Genomic DNA, 21,904 nt, shown 5'->3' with positions numbered 1-21,904 from the left:
ATAAAGAGGATGTATTTTTATGTAAGAGGGTTTAACTTTCGAGAAACCCGGCCCAGAATGGACTAAGTAAAGAGTAAGATTTCACCAGAACAACACAGGATTCTATTCATGAAACAACAATACAAACAATAACGTGTTCAAAATATATCAAAAACAGCAAAATAAATATCATCAAATAACAAGTAAGTATCTCAATAATTGAGCAGTAAAGAACAACGTAAACCACTGCATCTTGAGTAGCATTAAAATTCCTACATACACACGCCGGGTAAACAAATTAGTTTCATAACAAGTCTTTGCTGGTTGGTAATACTACTTCCCGTAGAAATTTATGGATGTCGTCTTTCTCCAAATCGAGCTCCAAGAACTTTTCAACGATAGTAGAACACCTACAACCAAGTAGAAATTACGAGTAAGATGAATGAGTGATGAAGTGTTTGATTTTCGTTATTTCATCAGATCAGTCAATCCAAGGTCTTTCTTCAAGTCATTGAAGATTGATTTTCATTTCTTCCGTTGAATAGGAATATTGATTGGTATAAATCATTGAGACCCGGTTCCACAGGAGCAAGTTAGACTTGATCCCTCTTTTACAAACCTTTTATATTGATTTTCATATGTTTCATTTGCCACACGGTTAATTGGTTTGTTCTCTCTGAGCATTTTTGACACCTAAAAAAGGCGAATCCGATTTAAGTTCCATGAAGTCAGATGAATCTAAAAGTAAATCACACAAAGCTCTGTTATATTCGAACTTACCTCTCTTCCTCTGAGTATAATTTCATCGGGTAATCCGGCTTGGGCTGCAACATGACCGGCGTAACTACAGGCAGCATATCCATCAATTAGTCCATACAGGAATACTAGTTCATTACCTTCTTGTATTGTCTCCATTGTCTACAAATACGAACTAAGTCTTAGCTCATGCTTTCATACTAACTATGCACTCAGTACTACGGTTTACAAAGCTACCTGATAGGAAACAAGTTGAGAATCTGGAAGTAAATGTTGATGTATAATTCCATGAAAATGTGTCGAAACCAACAAATGTGGGCAATTCTCTCTTTTAGCAATCCAATGCCTAATACAAGCAGCTAAAAGGGCAATTCCATCTACCTAAAAAATTAAGCACATCTGAGTTCCCAGCAGCCTCAAGTGTTCTAAGTTTTGGTCACTAAGCTCCTACCACAACCATTAAGATCCAGTCCGAAATAAATAAGTTCTTTCCCAAAAAATGCATCAATTTCTGATGAAATTCCTCTCAGTCTATCTCCTTTATCACAATTAATCATCTTGCAAAATCGATTTGGTATCAGTAAATTAGACATTATTGCCATAGAGAATAATTATATGACAAATGTTCTTTTCTTGATCGTAGTACAGGGATTGTCTTTGATTGATTGATTAATTGATTAGATTTTTGAGGCAGTGATTGCAGATGATAAAGTCATAGAAATAGCTTACCATCTCAGTACCTTTGCCAAATTCATCAAGAATGACCAACGAGTTTCCAGTAGCTGATTGAAGTGATGATGACACCTGTGTATATTTAATAGAAAGACTACTAAATATTTTACGCGTTAGGAAAAATTCAGATAAAAAGCAGGTATTAAATATACAATGTAAAACTTATGAAAATGTTTCCTTGATAACCACCGTTTTAGTTGCTTAGCTATACTGTAATTAACAGCTGTACAACTTCAATACATTCTATTTGAAAACCGGTGCTGGGATATTATTCTAGCAGTAAGTATTGGTATCTTATTTGACCGACCTGTGTCAAGTCTATCATGTATGTTGATAAACCGACTGAAACGCTCTCCGAGGTTCGAATACGGGTAAAGATCCGATCAATGGGTCCGATAACTGCCGATTCAGCGGGTACAAAACTTCCAATGTGAGCCATATATACAATCGTAGCTACCTGTACAGCATTAGAAAAATGCATTTAAGTTGAAGGGTGATCAAACGATTATTTTGCAAAAAAGTATTTAAAAGCTTTGCCTTAGCGGTAGGGTCCGTAGAGAATGTAAAACCAAGTGAAAAATCAAAATACCAGTTTTTTTTAAGAAAAATCCCACAATTATGAAGAAAAACTATAGCAATGTCATTTCGACTCAATTTTATGGGCCACAATTAAAATTGAAACAAAATTTGGTTGAAAAGTCACTAATCCTCTAAATGTGGGTTTTCTTCCACTGAATTAGAGACTTGTCACTTGTCTATGTAGATCAAATACATTTACCTGTTTTAAATATATACTTTTCCCACTGGCATTTGGACCAGTCAGTATTTTCACCTTACTCGCATCCGCACCACTATTCCAATCATTAGCAACGAATGGGCTACAACACAGCTCCTGTAATGGATGCCTTCAAAGGGAAGAAATAAAGCTTTCGATTACAATTGCCACGATCTTCTAAGCTTGACGTTTATCGATACTTTTTAGTGACATGATAGAGAGAGGCGGGAAGTCGATAAGGAAATCAAGACATTTTCCATCAACAAAAAAAGGTGTTTCCAAGCGTTCCAGTTACATAAATTAATAAATATATTATATGAATCATACTAATTATAATTCCAGTTCGAAATATTGTTTAAAAGTTACCGTAATTACCTGCCACCGATTACTTTTACACCAGTAGAATCGGTAAACTGAGGACATACATAGTTCAATTCTTTAGCACAATCAGCCAACGACAACAAGCTGTGGAATTGTATATATCGGATTAAGTTTCGGAAGAAAAAAACCATTGGGCCAAGTTAGAAAATTCATATTTGCATAGCCCAACTGCACTAGAATCATTTACTTTACTATACAGGGCAAAGAAGCTCATGATGCTATAGTGAATACAATAAATGCCAAGGGAAACAGAAAACCAAATTTAGACTACAAACCAATCAAGCTCAGCCGCATAGTCCATGACATTGATCAGAACTGGTGACAATTGTAATATCAGATCCTGTACACGATGCATTATATTGGTCTCATGATCTAGAAATACAAAAGTTGATTAACTCCAGTGAACTGTTTTACAGAAGAGAATGGTCAATCATCTATTTTCATGAAGCAGTTTAAGTCCTGTTGCTGTTTTTAGATCTAAGTAAAATTAACCATTTTGGCCATTGGAAGAAATTAATCATTGGACGAAAAGTAAACACAATAACCTGCCAGGACTTAAGTCCAAAGTGGGCTAAAAAGGCTAAACTAACTCTACAGTACCTGTTATTTCACACTGCGTATCACCTAAAAGTATGTCCAACTCTAAAAAAAAGATTGTTTCCACATGTGAGGTCAAAAGGGGATGCAGAGAAGTAAGTAAGTTGCGGGATATACAAATCATTAAAGAATAGCATTCACATTTATCATACCAATTGAAACTCATCATACACGCGATTGGAACGCATTTTGAAAGCCGATGCAATGATGTATGGTTTGCGATTTAATAGAAAATCAGAGAAATTGAAGGGTTTACCAAATAGATTCACCAACATGACCGGGACTGAGTAAGGAGGAGTCTGCTGTAGATACTAGATGAATGAATGCTTACTTGGGTCCAGCATGACATTCCTAGTATGAAACTAGTGAAATTAATGTAACGTACCTTTTGTTGCTTCACTTTTAAAGTGATGCATTTTGTTCGAAGAAAACTGAAATAGATTGGAACATTCCATTTCATGTTAAAATCTAATCACCACCGTATCAATCTATATGGGTATTTTGCATACAAGAACAGCTTACTATGAACGAGAGTCCAGGAATTGAACTTGTTTCCACGTCGGTGATGTTATCGAAGGGAATAGCTAGTAGATATCCTAACTAGAAAATTGGAACAAAAGTTTCTCGATCAGAACAACTTGTGGATTGTAAATGATGAAAATTGCAGCCCATTTCTAATGAGTCTGAATTCTATCACTTATACGTATAGGCCTACTGACAGATGAGAACTTTAAATGCTTCCCTAAATGAACTAGTTTTATGTTACTAGATAATAAATGTACCTGCGGTAGATATATGACATTGCATTCATTAATATCATCCAAACAATCTAACTCAGCGCGAGCTACTTTCGTCATAAAATCAGGCAGACCATTGTACGTTCTTTTTCCTGTCAACGATATAATATACTTATCAATATGTTGAATGATGATTTGAAGGAAAGAATTTCAAATTGAATGGAAGACTATTTACTTTCATCTAATTCAGGGTCGATATTTGGTTTCACTATAAATCTATTCTGAGCTGCTGATTCTTCAAAATCCACCTGAAACATAACTTATAACATAGCATAAACATCACTTAGTCGTATGATATAATTTATCATCTGACTGTATTGATTCAGGCTAAAAAAATGCTTTTCAAACTTTTAGACACTTACTATTTTATTGAGTGAAAACCCGCAATAGAAATCTAAAACAACAGCTTTTGTTTTATTCCTGATGTTTTGACGTATTGTGGGTTTTCACTCAATAACATTCAAGACTGGAAATAGTCTCAACTACTTGCACTCACTATTTTGTTGATCAGGGAAGCAATTTGATTTAATTCTTCTGTAAAGGTGTCGCAAATTATTTTGAAAATATACACATCACGACTGTGACCACGCGCCAAGTCAGCAATATACACAGCATTGAAAGCAGTCTGTAAATGATGGAAAATCTAATAAAAACAACTGGTGGGCAAACCTGCAAGAAAAGATGGCTGCATCTTAAAATCCTGCCTCCGAGTATCAACGCAAAAAAGAAAAACTAATTGGTTATAAATTAGTAATTAATAACCAATTAGTTTTTCTTTTTTGAGTAAAATTTTTTAATCAAAATACTCGTACACACTGCCTTGCTAATTAGTGACAGGGGATTTCATGCAGACATCTTTCCTGGAAGCATCTTGAGGCAAATTCTCTTGATCGCTTGAATGAGTTTACAAATAATGAACCTTGTAAAGTGCTTGCCAGTCACCCATTGATGCTTTAGCTTGCCTCATTCTTGACAAAATTCCCTGCAAAATATCATTTGCTCAATTCAACTCTGAAATCATAGATTTCATTTGCCATTAACTACAAAAAGGTGCAAGTGACTCTAATATCAGAGGTTTATAAAAATGAAACAAGTCTCTATGATCTGGTTCATTGAGAACTTACTGGAATATTTTTAATGTTTTTGAGGCAAGACTGCATTGACGCAATAACTTCTGCATTGCGCGGGTTCAAAAAGAATGTTATTGCACTGTGCCGCTGTTTGAGAATCTGACTGTTCTTCAGCGGTCGCATGAACCATAATCTGTAATTCCAGTTTCATAAATACATAGAAGAATTGTAGCATAGAATCTAAAATTGAAAACCTAGAATTTATCTATCATAAGTCGCATGAAGATCTTTCGAAATTTCATCCATAAGTAGAAACTTTTAGAAACTTCGCCATTTTCATTTGGAATTACCTCAATAACCGACTGCCAATAGCAGATCGACATCTATTCATAACTCCTAGAATGAAGAAAAAATATATATCAGTCCCTGGATCAAATTTCCTACGGAAGAAAAAGAAAAGAAGCAATACTGACGTAGCTATAGGCCTACCATAAAGACTGAGTCCTTCTTTGGCACCAGAATTTCCGCAAGAGCCACTTTTATATACTGATGGATGAGTTTCCCTGTTAAATATCTGTAAAGCACTGAAATTAATTCAAAAGAAACGATATAAGAGGTGCTGCCCTCATCAGGAAATCAGAGAAACTACACGTATCCGATATGCAGAGGAGTGATAAATTACCTGAATGTGTTCTCATCAACAATCATCAAATCACCCCTGAAAATGACCATGAAAAAACAAACATGTATAAATTGAAAACATTAACTTTGTTTCTTCCAAAAGGACCATTTAGACTTACAGTGAGAAGACTTTTAACGCTATTATAGGAACTCTCACTTCAGCGTCTTCTAATTCGACTCCAATTCGATTCTTTTCCAGAAACTTCAACAACGCACCTGTGGCTCGAACCTGCAAGTGCAAATAGATCCGAATATGGACTTTCCATGTTGTGAAAACCAGGAAAAAACCAGCAACAAAAAATTGAAATCATTGTTAAGCAATGCAGGTCTATTATTTACATGAATTGTCACGAGAACAAAAAAGATCACATTACCATAATGAAATTAACAATGATTCTAAATACAGTTTGCCCAGCTTCGAGATTTTTAGCAAGAACATTAAGCTATATAGAAATAAAGAATCGCCAGTATTCATAATTCTAAGCAGTTGACCAAGGTCTGAGTTGATTAACTGTATTTAAGAGTAACATTTATTGTAATTTGTACTTTTCAAAGTTTATTGTTTGTTAATCATCATTACTTATGGTAAGGGTTCAGAATCACAAAAAAAGGTTTGAATTTCGAATCAATTTGACAAAATTTGATCCTCTTTGTTAAAAGCTGCTTCTGGCAACAAATAAACTTGAAATACGTATCGGGCAGCACCTGTTACACACGCACATCAAATAAATGAATAAATGTAAAAATTGAAAATCAATTTTTCAGATATATTGTTTAATCGATTATTTGCTATCTATGTTGTTTTTGTGTCGTACTAACCATATTGACGTTGTCAAATGGCACTAAACTAGACACGTGTATCGTGCGTTCTGTTTCTGTATAGTGTTCAGGAATACTGGGTAAATCGATAGCCAGCAGACGCCGCTTACAAACATCTTGATCTGTAAACAGTAAACAAAACCCCAAAAATAACGGTACATTATTGAAAAACATCAATTCAAACAAATAAGAACTGTCAGATTATTGAAGCTGTGACACATTTGCTTTTATTCTTGCTAAGGTGGAAAAATTGGACTTCATCCAGAAATGAAGCTGTTGGATTTTGCAGTTGTGTTAACGCTCTTTCCAATTTCGTGTCCTATGCCCGCAAAAATTAGAAATCTAACATTTTCAAAGTATTGTAATGATAAGAATTTTCAAAGATCTAAAAACCATATTAAGTGATATTCGTTACGAATGCAAAAACGGGCATGTTCGCCGCTTAACAGTGTTCTAAGAGTTTCAAGTACTCCAAAAATAATCCTTACTGAATTCTAAACTTGGCAGCAATTGTATGAATCCGTTTGAAAATCGTAAGTTTTCCTCCGAATTTTCATTATCATAGCTATCTTGCGCTGAAACAAAAAAAAAGACAGCAACATTCGTTTAATTGAAACTATGTTAGAGACTTGGTGAAAATGGCTAAGAAATGTGTACACTATTATATAGAAAAACCCCCACAGGAATGGGTTGTTTTTGCCTTTGCCACATTGACAAATTTTGGTTGGTTTTCAATGCGGTCATCGGGAAGTAATTTTATTCGCTCGCAAAAATAGATCATTACATCATTACTCTCGGCTAGATTATTGAAAAAAATGTGATTTCGAAAAACAAATCGCCGCTGGCGCAGAGAAAACTAGATTGTTTTTGATCTGACAGAAATGATCAATTTTAACATACGTCAACCATCTAGCGTTGCTATCAATAGCTGGGAGCATTAAATTCTACCGTACAGGTTTGACAAGTTTTCTGCATCGCGCTATTAACACAAGGACATTCCCGTGATTTTTAAGCAGTACGCAATTTGCCCTACAGTCGAAGTCCGTTGTAAAGCTGCCATCCTTTTCAATACCATTGTTCACGCTAACATTTTTCAGTGAACAGATTTGCTCAATCTATATCAAATTAATTGAAAACATCATATTTTGTTTTTGTTTTTCGTCCTTACATCGGCATTATAAAGGACTTTTACTGTACATGAATCAGACAAATACAAATGTTGACAAATAAACCCCGCAAAATGTCTCAATATAGATCACGCGGATCGTTGTTTTATTACAGGTCAACTCACCGAGTGTTTGCAAAACTGTGATGAATTTATCATCCTGTTTTGAGCTGGTTATTACACAAGAGGGCTGTATTTGATGTTTGACTGAAAAGTAGAGACCGACGTGGTAAACAACAACAACAACAACAACAACAACAACAACAACAACAACAACAACAACAACAACAACAACAACAAAAGAATACAATCGAATCCTCATTTCAACTTTAATCGATTTACAGGTTTCGTTTCGATTGTGCTGTGCTCACACGTTGAAATTAACTTTCTAAAAGGCGTATTTTGTTTGTTATTTCTATAATCAACGAAACGCTCAGGTCTCCTTAACTAGCATTCATACAATTTTGATTATTCGTTAGGTAATAAGCTTTGGAATTGCAACCATTTCGACTGATGCATAATATTAGAGAATGCCAAGCATTTTTTTCGCTTATATGTAGAGTAACTAACGCGAACCGGTCTAGATTTGAATATAGAAACGACAGTTCAAAAAATATGTCTATATAATAGGGCCTCTGCATATACCAGTTTTCAATAGTAGAAAATCGTTTTTTTCCGGCGTGTCTAACATCATATGAATAGTAGCTGCGTCCACGTCGTAATATGCGACTCCTAATTTTCCACCTTGCCAAATGACACTTAAATATATCTGCATCAGAAATAGAAAAGAAAAAGCCTGGAGTCGATCTTTAGAAATATCAATGAATTGGAAATAATTGTTATTCTCTTCGGCCGGTTAAAACGCCGAATGGATGCGCGCGTGAAAAGGCTTTTTGTTGTGAATAAGTGAAAAGGAATTTTCAAAAAGAAACCTGTGGCAATTCATCATCAGAGTCAGAGACGTGTCTTCTGGTTTGTTGTGCAATATCTGATGAACTCAATTCACTCGAAGTAGAATCGGTTTCCATCGCCGAACTAGACATTCTGATTAAGTGCGATTTTTCTAAAAATGAAAATATCATATATGATTGTAGAAGTTGAAAGGTGATTGGTTTTGATTAAACATTAGCTGAATCGTTTAAGATATATATCATTCAATAATTATCTGTATATCAAATTCAATTTGGGAAAACATTTAACTTAAAAAACCATATAACTTCAATAATGAGAGTGGTAGGCCTATATCTAGGCTAATTATGTGAGTAAATATCCCGCTTAAAGTTAATCGATAAACAACTTGTGGAAGTCCCACATTTTCGATAATTGCTATGATCGGGTAATTTCTATTTTCGTCTAATTTATTTAGCGGTGTTTTGTTTGTTCGGGCGGGTGAAAGTTTGACAGGTCTCGGTGTACTTTTGAATTAACGCAGAGGGTCGATAAAATATAATCACGCTATCAATTGTATTCCAGGAAATGCCTCCCACGCAAAGACGCCCGGTTCGTTCCATTGTAAAAATGCCGGTCGAATCTTAGGCCGGTAACAACGGCGCTATTTACGTTTATAGGAGAGCGGTCTACTTTTCGCCTATTGACGTTACGATAGTATTGTAAATCGAGAGTTATGCGACAAGAAATACGACGTGTAAACAACGCTAGACAAAGACGTCGGAAAACCCCTCCCCATATATGGAGGCGTCTCTTCTGACGTCAGCGGAATCCCTTACGTCGTCCGTATTGATTGCCAGTCGCTCGGCAACAAAACCACGTGATATAAATCCACGATTTGCACGTGCTTCTGATGACATCATCGGTAGCCAATCAGTGTGCTTAGAAGTGATGTCATTCTAAAAATAGAAAGTGAGTCATCGCTATAAATGCGGTGATAACTGACTATTGAGTCATTACACGTTTGTATCGCGGTGAGGAAAGCCACACGAAAATCTTACTGATCCGAAAAATAAGTGAGTCATACTCTTAAACTAGAGCCGGCGCTGGTGCCAAAACAAGTTCAACTACACAGTGAGTAATAACATTCAGTGTTTTCAATAATAAAACTATCGAATTGAACATTTGGATGCCGGTATTGTCGTTACTAACCGGTCGTCGTCGTTATCACCCGCAAGAGCAGTCAGATCCAGTGTCTGCAGCATCGTCCAACTCAAAACCACAGCAGCAACAACCAACAACGTCTAAAATGGAGACCACCATGTACGGAGACGATGTCCAATCGCAGAATTCCGTTCGCCAGTTGAAGAGAACGATGACGCTCGATTTCAATTCGGGAATGTCAGCGATCAAGTCGAAGAAGGCGAAACTGGCGAATACGCCCGGATTATTGGGATCGCCCGATTTGAACATGTTGAAGTTGGCGTCACCGGAACTCGAGCGTATGATCATCCAACAGAACGGTATGATCACGACGACGCCGACTCCGACGCAGTTCCTGTGCCCGAAATTCGTCACCGAAGAACAAGAAGCGTACGCGCGAGGCTTCGTCGACGCGCTCGAAGAACTTCACAAAACCCACGAGGGCGGCGATTCGATCGATAACCTGACGACGCTCAGTCAACAGCAAGTGTCGTCGAGTTCGTTCGACGCGACCGCCGCCGGCTTCGCTCAGCCTCAAACTACGTACACAACGTTGAACACTGTCGCGTCGTTGCCGTCGATGCAACAATCGTTCGTCGACACGGTCCCGATCGCGACGACCACCGTCACGAATTCCATGACGAACGCGGCGCAAAATCCGCTGATCATGCGCATCAAAGAGGAGCCGCAAACTGTTCCGAGTCTATGCAATTCTCCTCCGTTGTCGCCCGTCGACATGGAGAACCAGGAGGTGATGAAAGTCGAACGCAAACGCGCGCGCAACCGCATCGCCGCGCGCAAGTGTCGCCACCGCAAACTCGAACGGATCTCGCGTCTCGAAGACAAAGTGAACGATTTGAAGGACGAAAACGAGAACTTGTCGACGACGGCGACGAGTTTACGCGAACAGGTCTGCCGGTTGAAACAGCAAATTCTCGAACACGTGAAAAGCGGCTGTCAGGTTATGATGTCTCAGAATCTGACGTTTTGAGCGTGCGCCGCGAGAGACTCGTTCGTCGTCTTGATAGCGTTGAAATCATGTGCTAAATAAAGCGGATGCTTGGGTAGATCTGTTGTCGTCGATGATGCGGCCATAAGTTGCAGCGGTGTAGTAGTAGACACTCTTGGGCCGTTTAGGTATGTTGAATTCGTACTGATGCGGGAAAAGAGACTGAAGCAGAACGAAAGGGTGAAGTTAGTCGCTAGTGAATCGTCTTCCTAGCCGGTGCCATAAACGCATTATGTTGTACAATGATAATGATTACGATATGACCAAAAATTCGCACATTCCGTGCTCAGACTTGTAACATGTGCAGAGGTTTTAAAAGATATATGTGTGTGTATAAATTTGAATTCCGAATTGCATTGTGAGTGAATGAGACGGGCAGACGAAACTAGATTTCGTTTTGTGTATTCGAAAACTCTCTTTTTTTTGACGCGAGACATTTCGAAAGCTGTTGAACAGCTTGAGAGTATGATAATAATGATATATATATATATGATGTTAGTACGTGTACCTTCCATTTGATGCAACTAAATCTAAAACTTCGATTTTAAAATGATGATTGATTATTTTCCGATGAACTTTTTTTTGTGCGCGTCGTTTGATTTGATTAAATCATATAATACGCGCCGCTTGATTCCGATAAATTGGGACCGGTCCATGCGGAACCCGAGATCGAACATCTAGACCCTATTTCGTGTATGAATTCAGCGTAGGCCAATAGGTGGATGGATTACGATCGATCGAAATCCCGATTCGGATTAAGCGGGCGCGATTGTATTCGTTCGAAGGAAAAAAAAACATTGTCACTGTGTGCACCTTATATGCATTTATACTGTAATAGACTTCGATCTAGAGACAATTGATGGAAAGAATTTAAGTGTATAGTGTAAGCCTGCCAGTATTTGTATTTTTTCTCGTCACACACGTTTATTGCGGGCAGACCTTGCATTCTGTTCAGCTGAGGCTTCCACTTCGTATATATATTTTGAAATCTTTCTTACGAAATTTGTATTCTATATTATTATGAAAAAAAAAAGAAGAAACTATGACTATGCATCGGTCGGTCGCCATTTTGTATTATTATTCAGTCTGAGAACGAAGAAAAGCGTTTATACTCTTATTGCGATTTTGGCTCTTTTTATATATACGTAAAAACCACAAAAAAACTGATGATGAAAACGGAGTAGACACGTATGCCAAACAGAATAGATTCTAATTTTAAAGGATGTTTTTCTATGATAATATTATAATTATTACCTGGATAAATGTATTTCTGGTTTTAGGACGCTGAACTATTTTTTTCTTTTTTTAAGTAATAATTATCGTGTGGGTTGAATTGTTAGTGCACGTAGTGTTCTATCACTGCCAGACAGATGTATATTTGATGTTAATGTGTATTTATTTGTTTGTAAAAGTTCTCAAATTTTAACGGACGTTCGTTTCAGACAATATTCAAAGTATATACATATATATATGTACTACTGGAATTAATGAGAAAACAGATGCGCAAGGCGTTTTTCTCAGTCGGAACTTGGCATTTAGAATATTATTAGGAAAAAAAGAATTCATTGAAAATTCGCTTCCTCGGTTTGATGTTGAATGAAATTGGAATAAGCATTGAATGTTTTATCACTTGATTATGTATGTATGTATATATATGGAGGAATCAAACTACAATATAGGGCAGGCCTTCATTTCAGTTTTGTAGATATTATAAATACGAGGAAATCTTTATTTTGTAAATAGGTGTACATTTTTTGTTGAAATTCAACTACATATATATTGTATGTGTATGAATTTTTTTTACTACGGTGCTTAATAGTCAACCAAATTTAAGTTGGAAAGATTGATTTAATTATGAAATAATTAATTAATAAGAGATGTTCTAAAATCATGTGGTTTGTAATTATTTGCCTTTCATTATGAATAATCCCGAATGGAAGACTTTGAAACACACTGCTTTTCTATATGATATTTATTACTTTTGCAATTAAAAATGAGAGTGGATATTGTATATGATGGAAGTTGCTTTAGTTTATGTTGGTCGATTTGTCTGAATGCTGAAAGAGGATCAAACAAGTCCGTTGTCGTAAAAAGTCGGGATTTACTTCAAAACTACGAGATTGCTCGTACAGCTTCAAAGGAGCACGTTCAGAAGCCAAATCTTTTTAGCACCAAGCAGCAGTCGGGAAACCTACTATATATACCCAGTTACTGGGAAAAGAATCTAACGGGCATCAATAGGTCAGGTCGATTTCACGACGCTGAAACTTGTTTTTGAAACCAACGATTCCATGATTTTTGAAAAGGGGAGATGACTGAATCGTAGAGTCGAGAATGGAAGGTTGTATCACACCGACATGACACCCATACTCTTTGAATAAAGCTTTCGCTATATGTTTCTCATGTATATTTCCGTTCTGTAATCAAAAGGAAACAATTGAGGACATGAGGGTGAAAAACAAACGCATAAATTTCAGCCTGTCTCTAAGTATATATTTTTCTTCGGTCAACATTGTTCACTATTTGCTATATACCAGTATTTATCCTACACACAAAGAAAGTTCCACAGTTTTATTATACATATTATATATTTTATGCACTAGAAAACGAAGCTCTATTACACGAACTGCGTGATAGGAAATCCTACCGACCAACGCGCATGTATATCACGCCTTGCTAGAGCAGGAAATGCTTTCTGGGACATTCCTGCAGTAAATAAAAGTATAGGGAGATATAGAGAACAAAGGAGACAAAGCCGGCTGACGCTGAACGCGAACGTGTGTGTGTGTAAGGGTGATTACACCACCGCCAACGCCGCCGCCTGCTTTTCTCGTGTACGAAGTAGAAACTGAACACATGGAGCATTTTTACCGCTGAATTTTTTATCGGGAATGAATATGAAATTTTTGAATCGATCCTGATATGTGATTTTCTATTAGAGAATATTGATTCTGATTGCCTGATCCAGAATGTGCGATCGATACGTTTGTACTTACACATTACCGCACACCTCATTAACGCTCAAGCTGAAAATGGAGATTTTGTGATACAAAAGTTTCATTTTGGGTCGGGACGATTATTTCGATAAGAACTATGGGTGGCAAATCTGCCACCTATTGAAATACAATATAATATTTATAGTAAAACTTTCGTTAAGACTGAATGTTATAGGTTGTATGGTCGTTAAGAAAAGACTTCTAATAGTTTAAATACACTGATTACTTCCAATACAACACGTGTTTTACTGGTCCACGGTACCGCGGTCGGCATGGACTGGCCCCGGGTCCATAGTTACGCCTCAGAAATCGTCGGATCTGGTTAAGTACTCAGATAGCGGTATAGATCCTAGTTGTATGTGAACGCAGGAATATTGTATTCCTGCACACAGCCTCGGCAGTTTCACCTGCACAAAAATCCCAGGTAAACTCGAATGAGTTTACATAGCTCATCTGTCAGGATTCAGGTAGGGTAATTGATGATTTTGTTATGGTAGAAACCTCTCACATGTCTACGGGAGCACGTACAGATCCTCTCGGCGGCAATCTCGCCAGAACTGATCCTTGAAATAACAGCCGCAAGCGCTGCAAACAGAAGGCAAAATAATCCGACAACCGTGTAGCCATGTTCGCTGGAAACACTCGACACTTTAATGTAGGCTTACTTAGAATAAGTTCCTTACGACATTTCCCGTATCAGCTATGTTTACTATAATCCATAACTATTTTATCTCAATCGTTATTTACAAAATCTGAATATTCATCTAAAAGCAACCAGCAAATACATTCATCAGGGTACCCGTATACGTTCGCCTGGTCCCAGACTGAATCTGGAGTTTGTTATCATGATGGGAACGGATTGCGGGCTACTTTGAGCTAAGTTCGACTTTCTACGATACCCTAAACCTCTCGAATCTCATTTTCCGAAACCAAAACAAATCTGCATAAACCTGTCAAACATTAGCTCGTCTATACGGTAGGCATATAATTTAGTACACCTGGTCACTCTTCTCACATGCGCATAAACTCAACGTAAACCGGTCTTTGATATTTCAGTTCAAATACATGTATTTCAATCCGCCTGTATTCGTTTCGTAAGTATATAAGAGCAAATGTGAGAAAAAAATCTACGCTAAAATGTCGGCTGTTACGTTGCGCGCGCACGTTGAACTCTACCCCCGAGCTGAGAGTTGAAAATCTCAAGTCTGCTAAATTTCGTCAGTAAATCATTCAAAAAGCAAGAAATTCTTCGAACTCGGGTTTAGACCTTAGTTGACCTCAGTCTCAGTAGACGCGATCGTTGCCTGTCTGACCCTCGTAATAACCGAGTCCTTACTTCCTGGATGGTATTTTTTCTTATCTCGATTTTCTCTGACGTCGACGGCGCGTTGTTCGTTAAGTGTTTACGGTAAAACTTTTAGATAAAATTTGATTTCAAAGAATCGGATATCAACTTTAGGACAAAGTTCATCGGAGCTATATACTCAAATCATTTCCGCGTATGATATGAAAGTACAGTAAACCTTGCCCAAGTCGGATCTTTGTGGACCAAGAAAAAACCTCCGATTTAGAATAAGTCTGACTTTGAATAAGCCGGATTTCCGGCCTTTTTCCGAAAACTACTTGAGAATTAATTTCTGTAAATGGAAAGATCAAATCAACATCTACAAGAAATGATTTTAAAACAATGAAATATTTCGGGTTAAATTTCTATATTCAAATAATTCACTAACCACAACTAAAATAACGACTGTTGACATGTATCGTCGATTTCAAGTCAGGAAAACAGGGGTCGGAACAGGGAAAAATCAAACTGCAGTGGGAAGAAAATAGCCCTCCGACTTTCGGTGTGTGGGTTTTGACTGATTTTTTATTTTGGGACCAAGAAAGGTATAATACGAGATTTCGACTTACAAAATCCGACTTTGGAATACATGTGTATAATTTAAATTTCTTTGAAAAAGAGAAGGAAAAATCGTGACCATCAATAACCATCCGATATAAGCGATTTTCCGACTTCGCTAGGTTTACTGTAAATTTCGTCTACGACAAAAATGTGTAAAAAATCATAAAAGCGGGGCGCCATTTTTTGCCCCACACCATATTCGGTGAAGTTAGGCCAAATTAGGAGATCCGAAAACAAAGGTTTTCGCTCTGTACAGGATCTTCAACTTAATGACGTAATTTCTATTTTTGAAACCATCACCGCAATTCGTACATTTCTATTCAAGAAACTTACCATTCAAAATAGCTATAAATTCAACTACCTCGCGTGACAATTGACAGGTCGTGAAAGAAAAGAAGACTTGTGACGTAAATCGGAAAAAAACTCACGCCACTTTCTAAAACTGGAACTGGATACAATGATCTCTTTCATTCATCGCTGCCGTGAACCTATCCCAAAAGTATGTACAAACATTAATTCAGTAAATAGGACATTATACGCTAACAAAAAAAGCGCCGATTCTAAGTAGTGCACCAGTACCTATCAGTCTACTAGAATGGGGGATTCCCAGTTAGCGAGATATTCCAACCGCAAGACGGGTTTTAACACTCCTACTCTATTTTCGAACTAATGAACACACACGTGATCTACGATCAAAGAGGGTCACGGTATAATATAAGGCCGCCCCCTCACTTGTACTTGGCATTCAGAGCGGAGTGGTGAAATGTCAAAATCGGGTCACGCCAAGTTGTGGAATGTGGAAATTTTTTACGCAACGCAACGCCATCCCAACTAGTTAATAAATGGTGTCATTGTCGGGGCCCATCCTATTTCTTAACGACTCCCACTCGTAACGGAAAGAGATTTATAGATTAAATTCAAATTTGTAAAGCAGAGTGAGACCGGACTGATCAACAAAATCATTAACAACACTTAACACTTACATTTATATCTTGAGAAACCCGAAAAGGGCAGATTGGATATATCAATAATATTGAAATGGAACTATACTCCAAAATGTCTGGGGAGAACTGTCCTCGGGCTGCCCTCGCTATGTACGGCCAATTTTTGTTTCAAAATTCCTCATTAAAATCACGAGAAATATCTCAAAATCATGTTCGACCGATCGAGATGGTCTTCTCAATCATCCTGAAGGTTTATAGCCATATGACTTAATCAATCAGCATGTAGGCTAACGATAACTAGATGAGCAAGTCTATAATTAGTTAATTATCATCGATTGTCTCTCTGCACCTGCTGCAACAATCTAACGAATTCAGGAAAAAATAGTCCGGTCGTGTTGTTCGCCATCTTATTACAGTGGAACCTCGTTATATCGAACTCGGATACAATTCAACGAATATAACAAATATAGGATTTCGTCCCAAGTAAGAAAATTCACTTTCAATTTCACACTGGATATAACGAGTTCACTATCGGTTATAACGAACATGTTTTCTGGTCCTGTGAAGTTCGCTGTAACGAGGTTCCGATGTATATGCCGACTCAAAATCCGGCAAACGAATAGTCTAGTGATTTTTTCTTCTTGAAAATAAACAACGTATACTAAATTTATAGGCATAGCAAACGAAATGTAAGCCTAGACTTTCCCGCAGAATCTGGGGCTGCTCCGGGACTGGTATCTCCCGAACCCAGCAGGAAGGAAGATATGCGGTTTCAAATTCCATAATTTTCGGGATGACGCGATTTAAGGTATCGTAATCATGTAACATTCGTGTTATCGCGCAAAGAATAACAAGAGTCATCCACAAATTAGTTCAATTGCGTGTATATAGCGTTATCGTGGAAGGTAAATTTGTCGAGGAATAACAGAAAATGTGTAAATAGCTGTAGAATTGTGATCATATCACGACGTTATCAAATAGAAAACATAGTTCACTTGTCACATAATCATTGTTCAGTATTTCAGGTATGCGTTGCGTTTAGATGGGATTCTCAGTTGAGATTAGCTGAAAACATGTGGGTTTAGGGTAGTCTGAGTACCTGGCGATTTCGACGGGCCCCCCTCTTGGGAGCAACGGCTAGCGACTTCTTTCTCATTACTTGGAATACAGATCCACCAGCAAAGAATTTGCATCTTCATTTTCGATTTGCAGAACGTTCTAGTAGTTTTCTTAATCTTTGTTTCTCCCATCATTTGAATTCAATTCAACATAATTTTTTTATTTTTTTGGTAGTTAATCCTAACCCTCTCGACCCTACCCTATCGAAACCCTAAACCTAATAAAAGGATTTTATTGATTTCATTTTTATTTGTATAGCCTTATCTTACGTAGATGTCAACAAAATAGCGTTTACTAAAAAAATGCCACATTATTGGCATAAATATCCACTTCCTTTAATTTCCCCTAAAATCAATGGTTTAGAGCCCACATCCTTGATTTTTGGCCGTCCCGTTAAATGAGGAATGTACATAATATAGGCCTACTCAAAAATCTAAGCAATATATCACAGAAAAACAGCCGGCCCGTGTGTGTAAGACTGAAAAGAAGGGCCCTGATTTTTTTTTCTAACCAGTTACTAAAAAAACGGCTTCACCAAGATGTTACCACTACTGCCCCACTGCCTACACTAGGATCGTAGAGCAACGGAGATCACTATCGATACAAGGTCACTTCCACCCAGCAGAATAGGACTGGGTGGGCCTGCTGCTCGGGAGGTGCGGCTGGCCTGACCCTGCCTGGGCCTGCCGGGCGGGGGCCTGGGGCCTTTTGTGGGTGAAAAACGGCACGATCGATGAAAAGCCTAAAGGAAGAACACGAGGAAATAAACCTTCAATTCTTACCTACCTATCTCACTCTAATCTAGATGTTTAACGTGGAAGATGCTCTGGTTATTCTAGAATATTGACTTTTTGTACATTTCATACATTTTGGGGATTTAAACCATTTTGAAAAAACCGCCATCAAACAATTCAGGGACATAGGCAAATATGGGACGCCAAGGTCATGTGGAGGTTCCCGTGAGATTGATCGACACCGTAGCAAACAACAATAAACATAGTTTGATTAATACAACAGTTTGATTTAATTAGTTAAAATGGGTGGATGGAAATTGGAGGTATTTAAGGTAAGTCAATAGTTAATGCCTGAAACCACGTGATAACATCGTGAACCCCTATTTAATACATGTTCGAGAGGTTCGATTGTCGTACTAATTACCGACATAAACTTAACGAAATCATACATTTACGTAATGAATTCGTTACCGTTGTGTACACAGGGGCTCGTTACGATAGCTGGGGGTCCAAAATCAAAGATTTGACCCAGTATCCTAGGTACCACCTATAAAAAAAGAAAAGGGAGCTAACATTTTGACATACTAGAATTGACCTTCTCATTTCAATCGCTCATAACTTCGTAACTCATCGACCGATTCGCTCGAAATTGGTTTCGTTTCATTCCTAAGAGGTTACTTTTTCGTTTAAGACCTTCCGCGACAAAATTGGATAAGAGACACCCGAGAAATCACGACTCAAATCCGAAAAAACGAGTCAAAATAGCCAAAGCCGGAATTACTAGGACGTCTCGGAGTAGTCGATTCCCGACGAAAAACGATGAGTTGACGCGGTTCCCGGACGTTAATCTTCACATATCATACATCGCTGGAAAGCTTATGAACTGACCTTATTGAAAAATGCGTTTATTTGATAATCCGTTCCGAAACCGGCGACAAGCGAGGTGATAATACGCACCGAACCGATAAATACGCACCTTAAGCGTCATTGAACCGCCATTGAGGGTGTGACGTCACGGGCTCTGAGGACTGATAAATTCGCGATACGTGATTGGTCGACTGAATATGTTAATTATCTAGCGTTGCATGCTGGGATTTCTCATGACGTCACGCAGTTAATGGCGGCAGGAATACACTTGGAAATCGTATTTATCGCATCAATCTGGATTATCAGCTCGCCAGTCGCGGGTATCGGAACGGATTATCAAATAAACGCGTCTGTCAATAAGGTCAGTTCATAAGCTTTCCAGCGATGTATGATATGTGAAGATTAACGTCCGGGAACCGCGTCAAATCATCATTTTTCGTCGGAAATTGAGCACTTCAAGCCGTCCTAGTAATTCCGGCTTTGGATATTTTGACCCGTTTTTTCGGATTTGAGTCGTGATTTCTCGGGCGTCTCCGGTCCGATTTCATCGGGGAAGGTCTCAAACGAAAAAGTCACCTCTTGGGAATGAAACGAATCTAATTTCGTGTAAATCGGTCGATCGGTTACGAAGTTATGAGGGGTTGAAATGAGAAGGTCAATTCTTGTATGTCAAAATGTTAGCTCCCTTTTCTTTTTTTATAGGTGGTACCTAGGATACTGGGTCAAATCTTTGATTTTGGACCCCCAGCTATCGTAACGAGCCCCTGTGGTTGTGTAATGTATGTATGATAACCATATATCTTTCCAGATGGCGATGTATATGACATTTCCAATAGGATTGTTTTATTATTTCAATCAACCAGAATTTTTTGAAAGTTGGATGATCGAAAAACGTGTAAGTAACGATATCAAACAACGAGCGACGACTAGCCGCCCAAGAAGGCTTCACCTGATCTTTGTGGTTTATAGTATCTTGCATTTAGCAGCGCACCTATAAGATTTCAGATAATTTTACTAGCCAACAATGAAATATCATAGGGGCTTGTCACGATATGTTGGTGAATGGATGATACCAGTATCCTTGTAGGGATATACTCTTTTTTTATATACAGATATTGGCTATCATCCATCCTCTATCATGTGGCAAGCCCCTGTTTGAAATGTTCTTTCTCGTTGAGTGAAATGCATCGCTTTGATTTGTTTCAGGCCGAGTTGTTTCGTCATGAGGACCCTTCTGCTGTAAGCACAATTTTATCAATCGAAGGCAGTTATCTTCATCCCTCTCAAACCCTACGCGTATCTTATGATAAAGTAGCCCATTCTTTTATGTCTATTTACAGAAATCAAGTATTGTGAAAGCTGCTAGTAGGCTGGATCGGATGAGGGAAAAACAAATCGAAGAACAAATGAAAAAAGCTAGCTGACACTTCTCATCTTCCTATGTGACTTGTGTTAGAATAATTGTCAGGTTTATTACATCGTGAGAACTGTATATAGCATTTTGTATCATATAAAGTGTCAAGAAATATATAAATTAATTCTTTTGTATATAGGAATTCATCTTTTATCTTTTTACTTTGAAGGAATAAACTATTGTTCTGTCAGGTATTAATTCTGGTGACCTTAAGTAAACCCCGGCTTAAGGACAAGTACATCTGGCTTGAACCTACTCAGACCAGTTAAATCTTTTATAGAACCTGGATAGATGGGTTAAATTATGGCATAATTGGTTCCAGGAAGTAATATGGTACTAACTATGTTTCACATGTAACCTACAAGCAAGGGCAGATTTGGCACCCAAAATTCGAATGTCCTCTTAAAGATTTTTCATAGACACGATAAATCCAAAAGCACCAGTAAAGCTCCTTGCAGTCCTAAGTTTCCTGTTGGAGGTCCGACAGAACCCCCACCAATGTTTCGCCCTTGCATCCCTTGCATAGCCAAAAGTACCCTTTTCAAATCCGACACCCATTCAAATTTTCAGGTCCATCCCCTTCGAAGAATCCTTGATCCACCCTTGAAAAGACTATTGAATTAGAAAAGGAGCAGCTCATTCAACATAAAGTACACAGTTTTAGATTAGGAATTTACTGGTAGTGAGTGAACAGATCTTAGTGCTTGGACATCTATTGCTAGTGGCAAGAATACATGTATTTTCTAGACCTCTTCCTCACGATCTTCGCCTTTGAGTGGGCACTAGTCACTCTCTTAATGTAAGTAGTTGTAACATTTCTTACGTCGCTGCCATTTTTGGTCCCAATATGTACCAGTATTCAATTAGTATGAAGTTGTCATTAATTTGATCCTCCCAACAATGACTTCAGATATGCTATGGGCCTGGTAACTCTATCATTGGCAGAGTTTTGTCAGGCTCAGAGCAGAAAGTATGGCCAAAGACCAAAGACTGGTTAAATATAGAACATCGAACCTTAAAAGTCATCGAAAAAAGAAAATAACAAGTGAGTTTAAGCGTGGAAGCTTTAATA

General features: G+C 37.9%; 3 protein-coding genes across 10 annotated transcripts; 2 read left to right on the top strand and 1 right to left on the bottom strand.

The window, feature by feature from the left end:
• Window positions 1-88: 88 nt before the first annotated feature.
• Window positions 89-19,533, bottom strand: LOC141900447 (mutS protein homolog 5-like). 6 transcript variants are annotated; one of them, XM_074787363.1, is made up of 28 exons: window positions 19,440-19,533; window positions 19,023-19,098; window positions 8,685-8,815; window positions 8,398-8,521; window positions 7,879-7,959; window positions 7,076-7,162; window positions 6,588-6,709; window positions 5,888-5,997; window positions 5,770-5,805; window positions 5,577-5,671; window positions 5,438-5,483; window positions 5,142-5,280; window positions 4,937-4,999; window positions 4,514-4,642; window positions 4,193-4,265; window positions 4,003-4,109; window positions 3,743-3,820; window positions 3,606-3,651; window positions 3,224-3,265; window positions 2,899-2,995; window positions 2,618-2,707; window positions 2,246-2,372; window positions 1,775-1,924; window positions 1,465-1,539; window positions 973-1,116; window positions 760-897; window positions 599-672; window positions 89-389 (listed from the first exon to the last, which is right to left on the bottom strand). In XM_074787363.1, the coding sequence occupies exons 3-28, from the start codon at window positions 8,793-8,795 to the stop codon at window positions 284-286; spliced, it is 2,490 nt and encodes an 829-aa protein (XP_074643464.1). In that variant the 5' UTR covers window positions 8,796-8,815; window positions 19,023-19,098; window positions 19,440-19,533; the 3' UTR covers window positions 89-283. The 6 variants fall into 6 exon arrangements, with proteins under 6 accessions (XP_074643464.1, XP_074643463.1, XP_074643458.1 ...); XM_074787362.1 differs by having other exon boundaries at window positions 19,528-19,531; XM_074787357.1 differs by lacking the exons at window positions 19,023-19,098; window positions 19,440-19,533 and adding exons at window positions 13,849-13,878; window positions 16,088-16,260.
• LOC141900448 (transcription factor Jun-like) lies at window positions 9,674-12,863 on the top strand. The gene has a single exon (XM_074787364.1). It carries the CDS (start codon window positions 9,830-9,832, stop codon window positions 10,832-10,834), a length of 1,005 nt encoding a protein of 334 aa, XP_074643465.1. The 5' UTR covers window positions 9,674-9,829; the 3' UTR covers window positions 10,835-12,863.
• Window positions 18,636-20,966, top strand: LOC141900449 (protein PET100 homolog, mitochondrial-like). Of its 3 annotated transcripts, none has more exons than XM_074787366.1 (4): window positions 18,636-18,883; window positions 20,227-20,313; window positions 20,625-20,657; window positions 20,759-20,966. In XM_074787366.1, the coding sequence occupies exons 1-4, from the start codon at window positions 18,854-18,856 to the stop codon at window positions 20,840-20,842; spliced, it is 234 nt and encodes a 77-aa protein (XP_074643467.1). In that variant the 5' UTR covers window positions 18,636-18,853; the 3' UTR covers window positions 20,843-20,966. The 3 variants fall into 3 exon arrangements, with proteins under 3 accessions (XP_074643467.1, XP_074643466.1, XP_074643468.1); XM_074787365.1 differs by lacking the exon at window positions 18,636-18,883 and adding an exon at window positions 19,515-19,779; XM_074787367.1 differs by lacking the exon at window positions 18,636-18,883 and adding an exon at window positions 19,676-19,779 and having other exon boundaries at window positions 20,121-20,313.
• The last annotated feature ends 938 nt before the right edge of the window (window positions 20,967-21,904 follow it).

This window comes from Tubulanus polymorphus, chromosome 2 (assembly GCF_964204645.1).
Source record: "Tubulanus polymorphus chromosome 2, tnTubPoly1.2, whole genome shotgun sequence".
NCBI lineage: Eukaryota > Metazoa > Nemertea > Palaeonemertea > Tubulaniformes > Tubulanidae > Tubulanus > Tubulanus polymorphus.
This window is presented reverse-complemented; position numbering and strand designations above follow the sequence as displayed.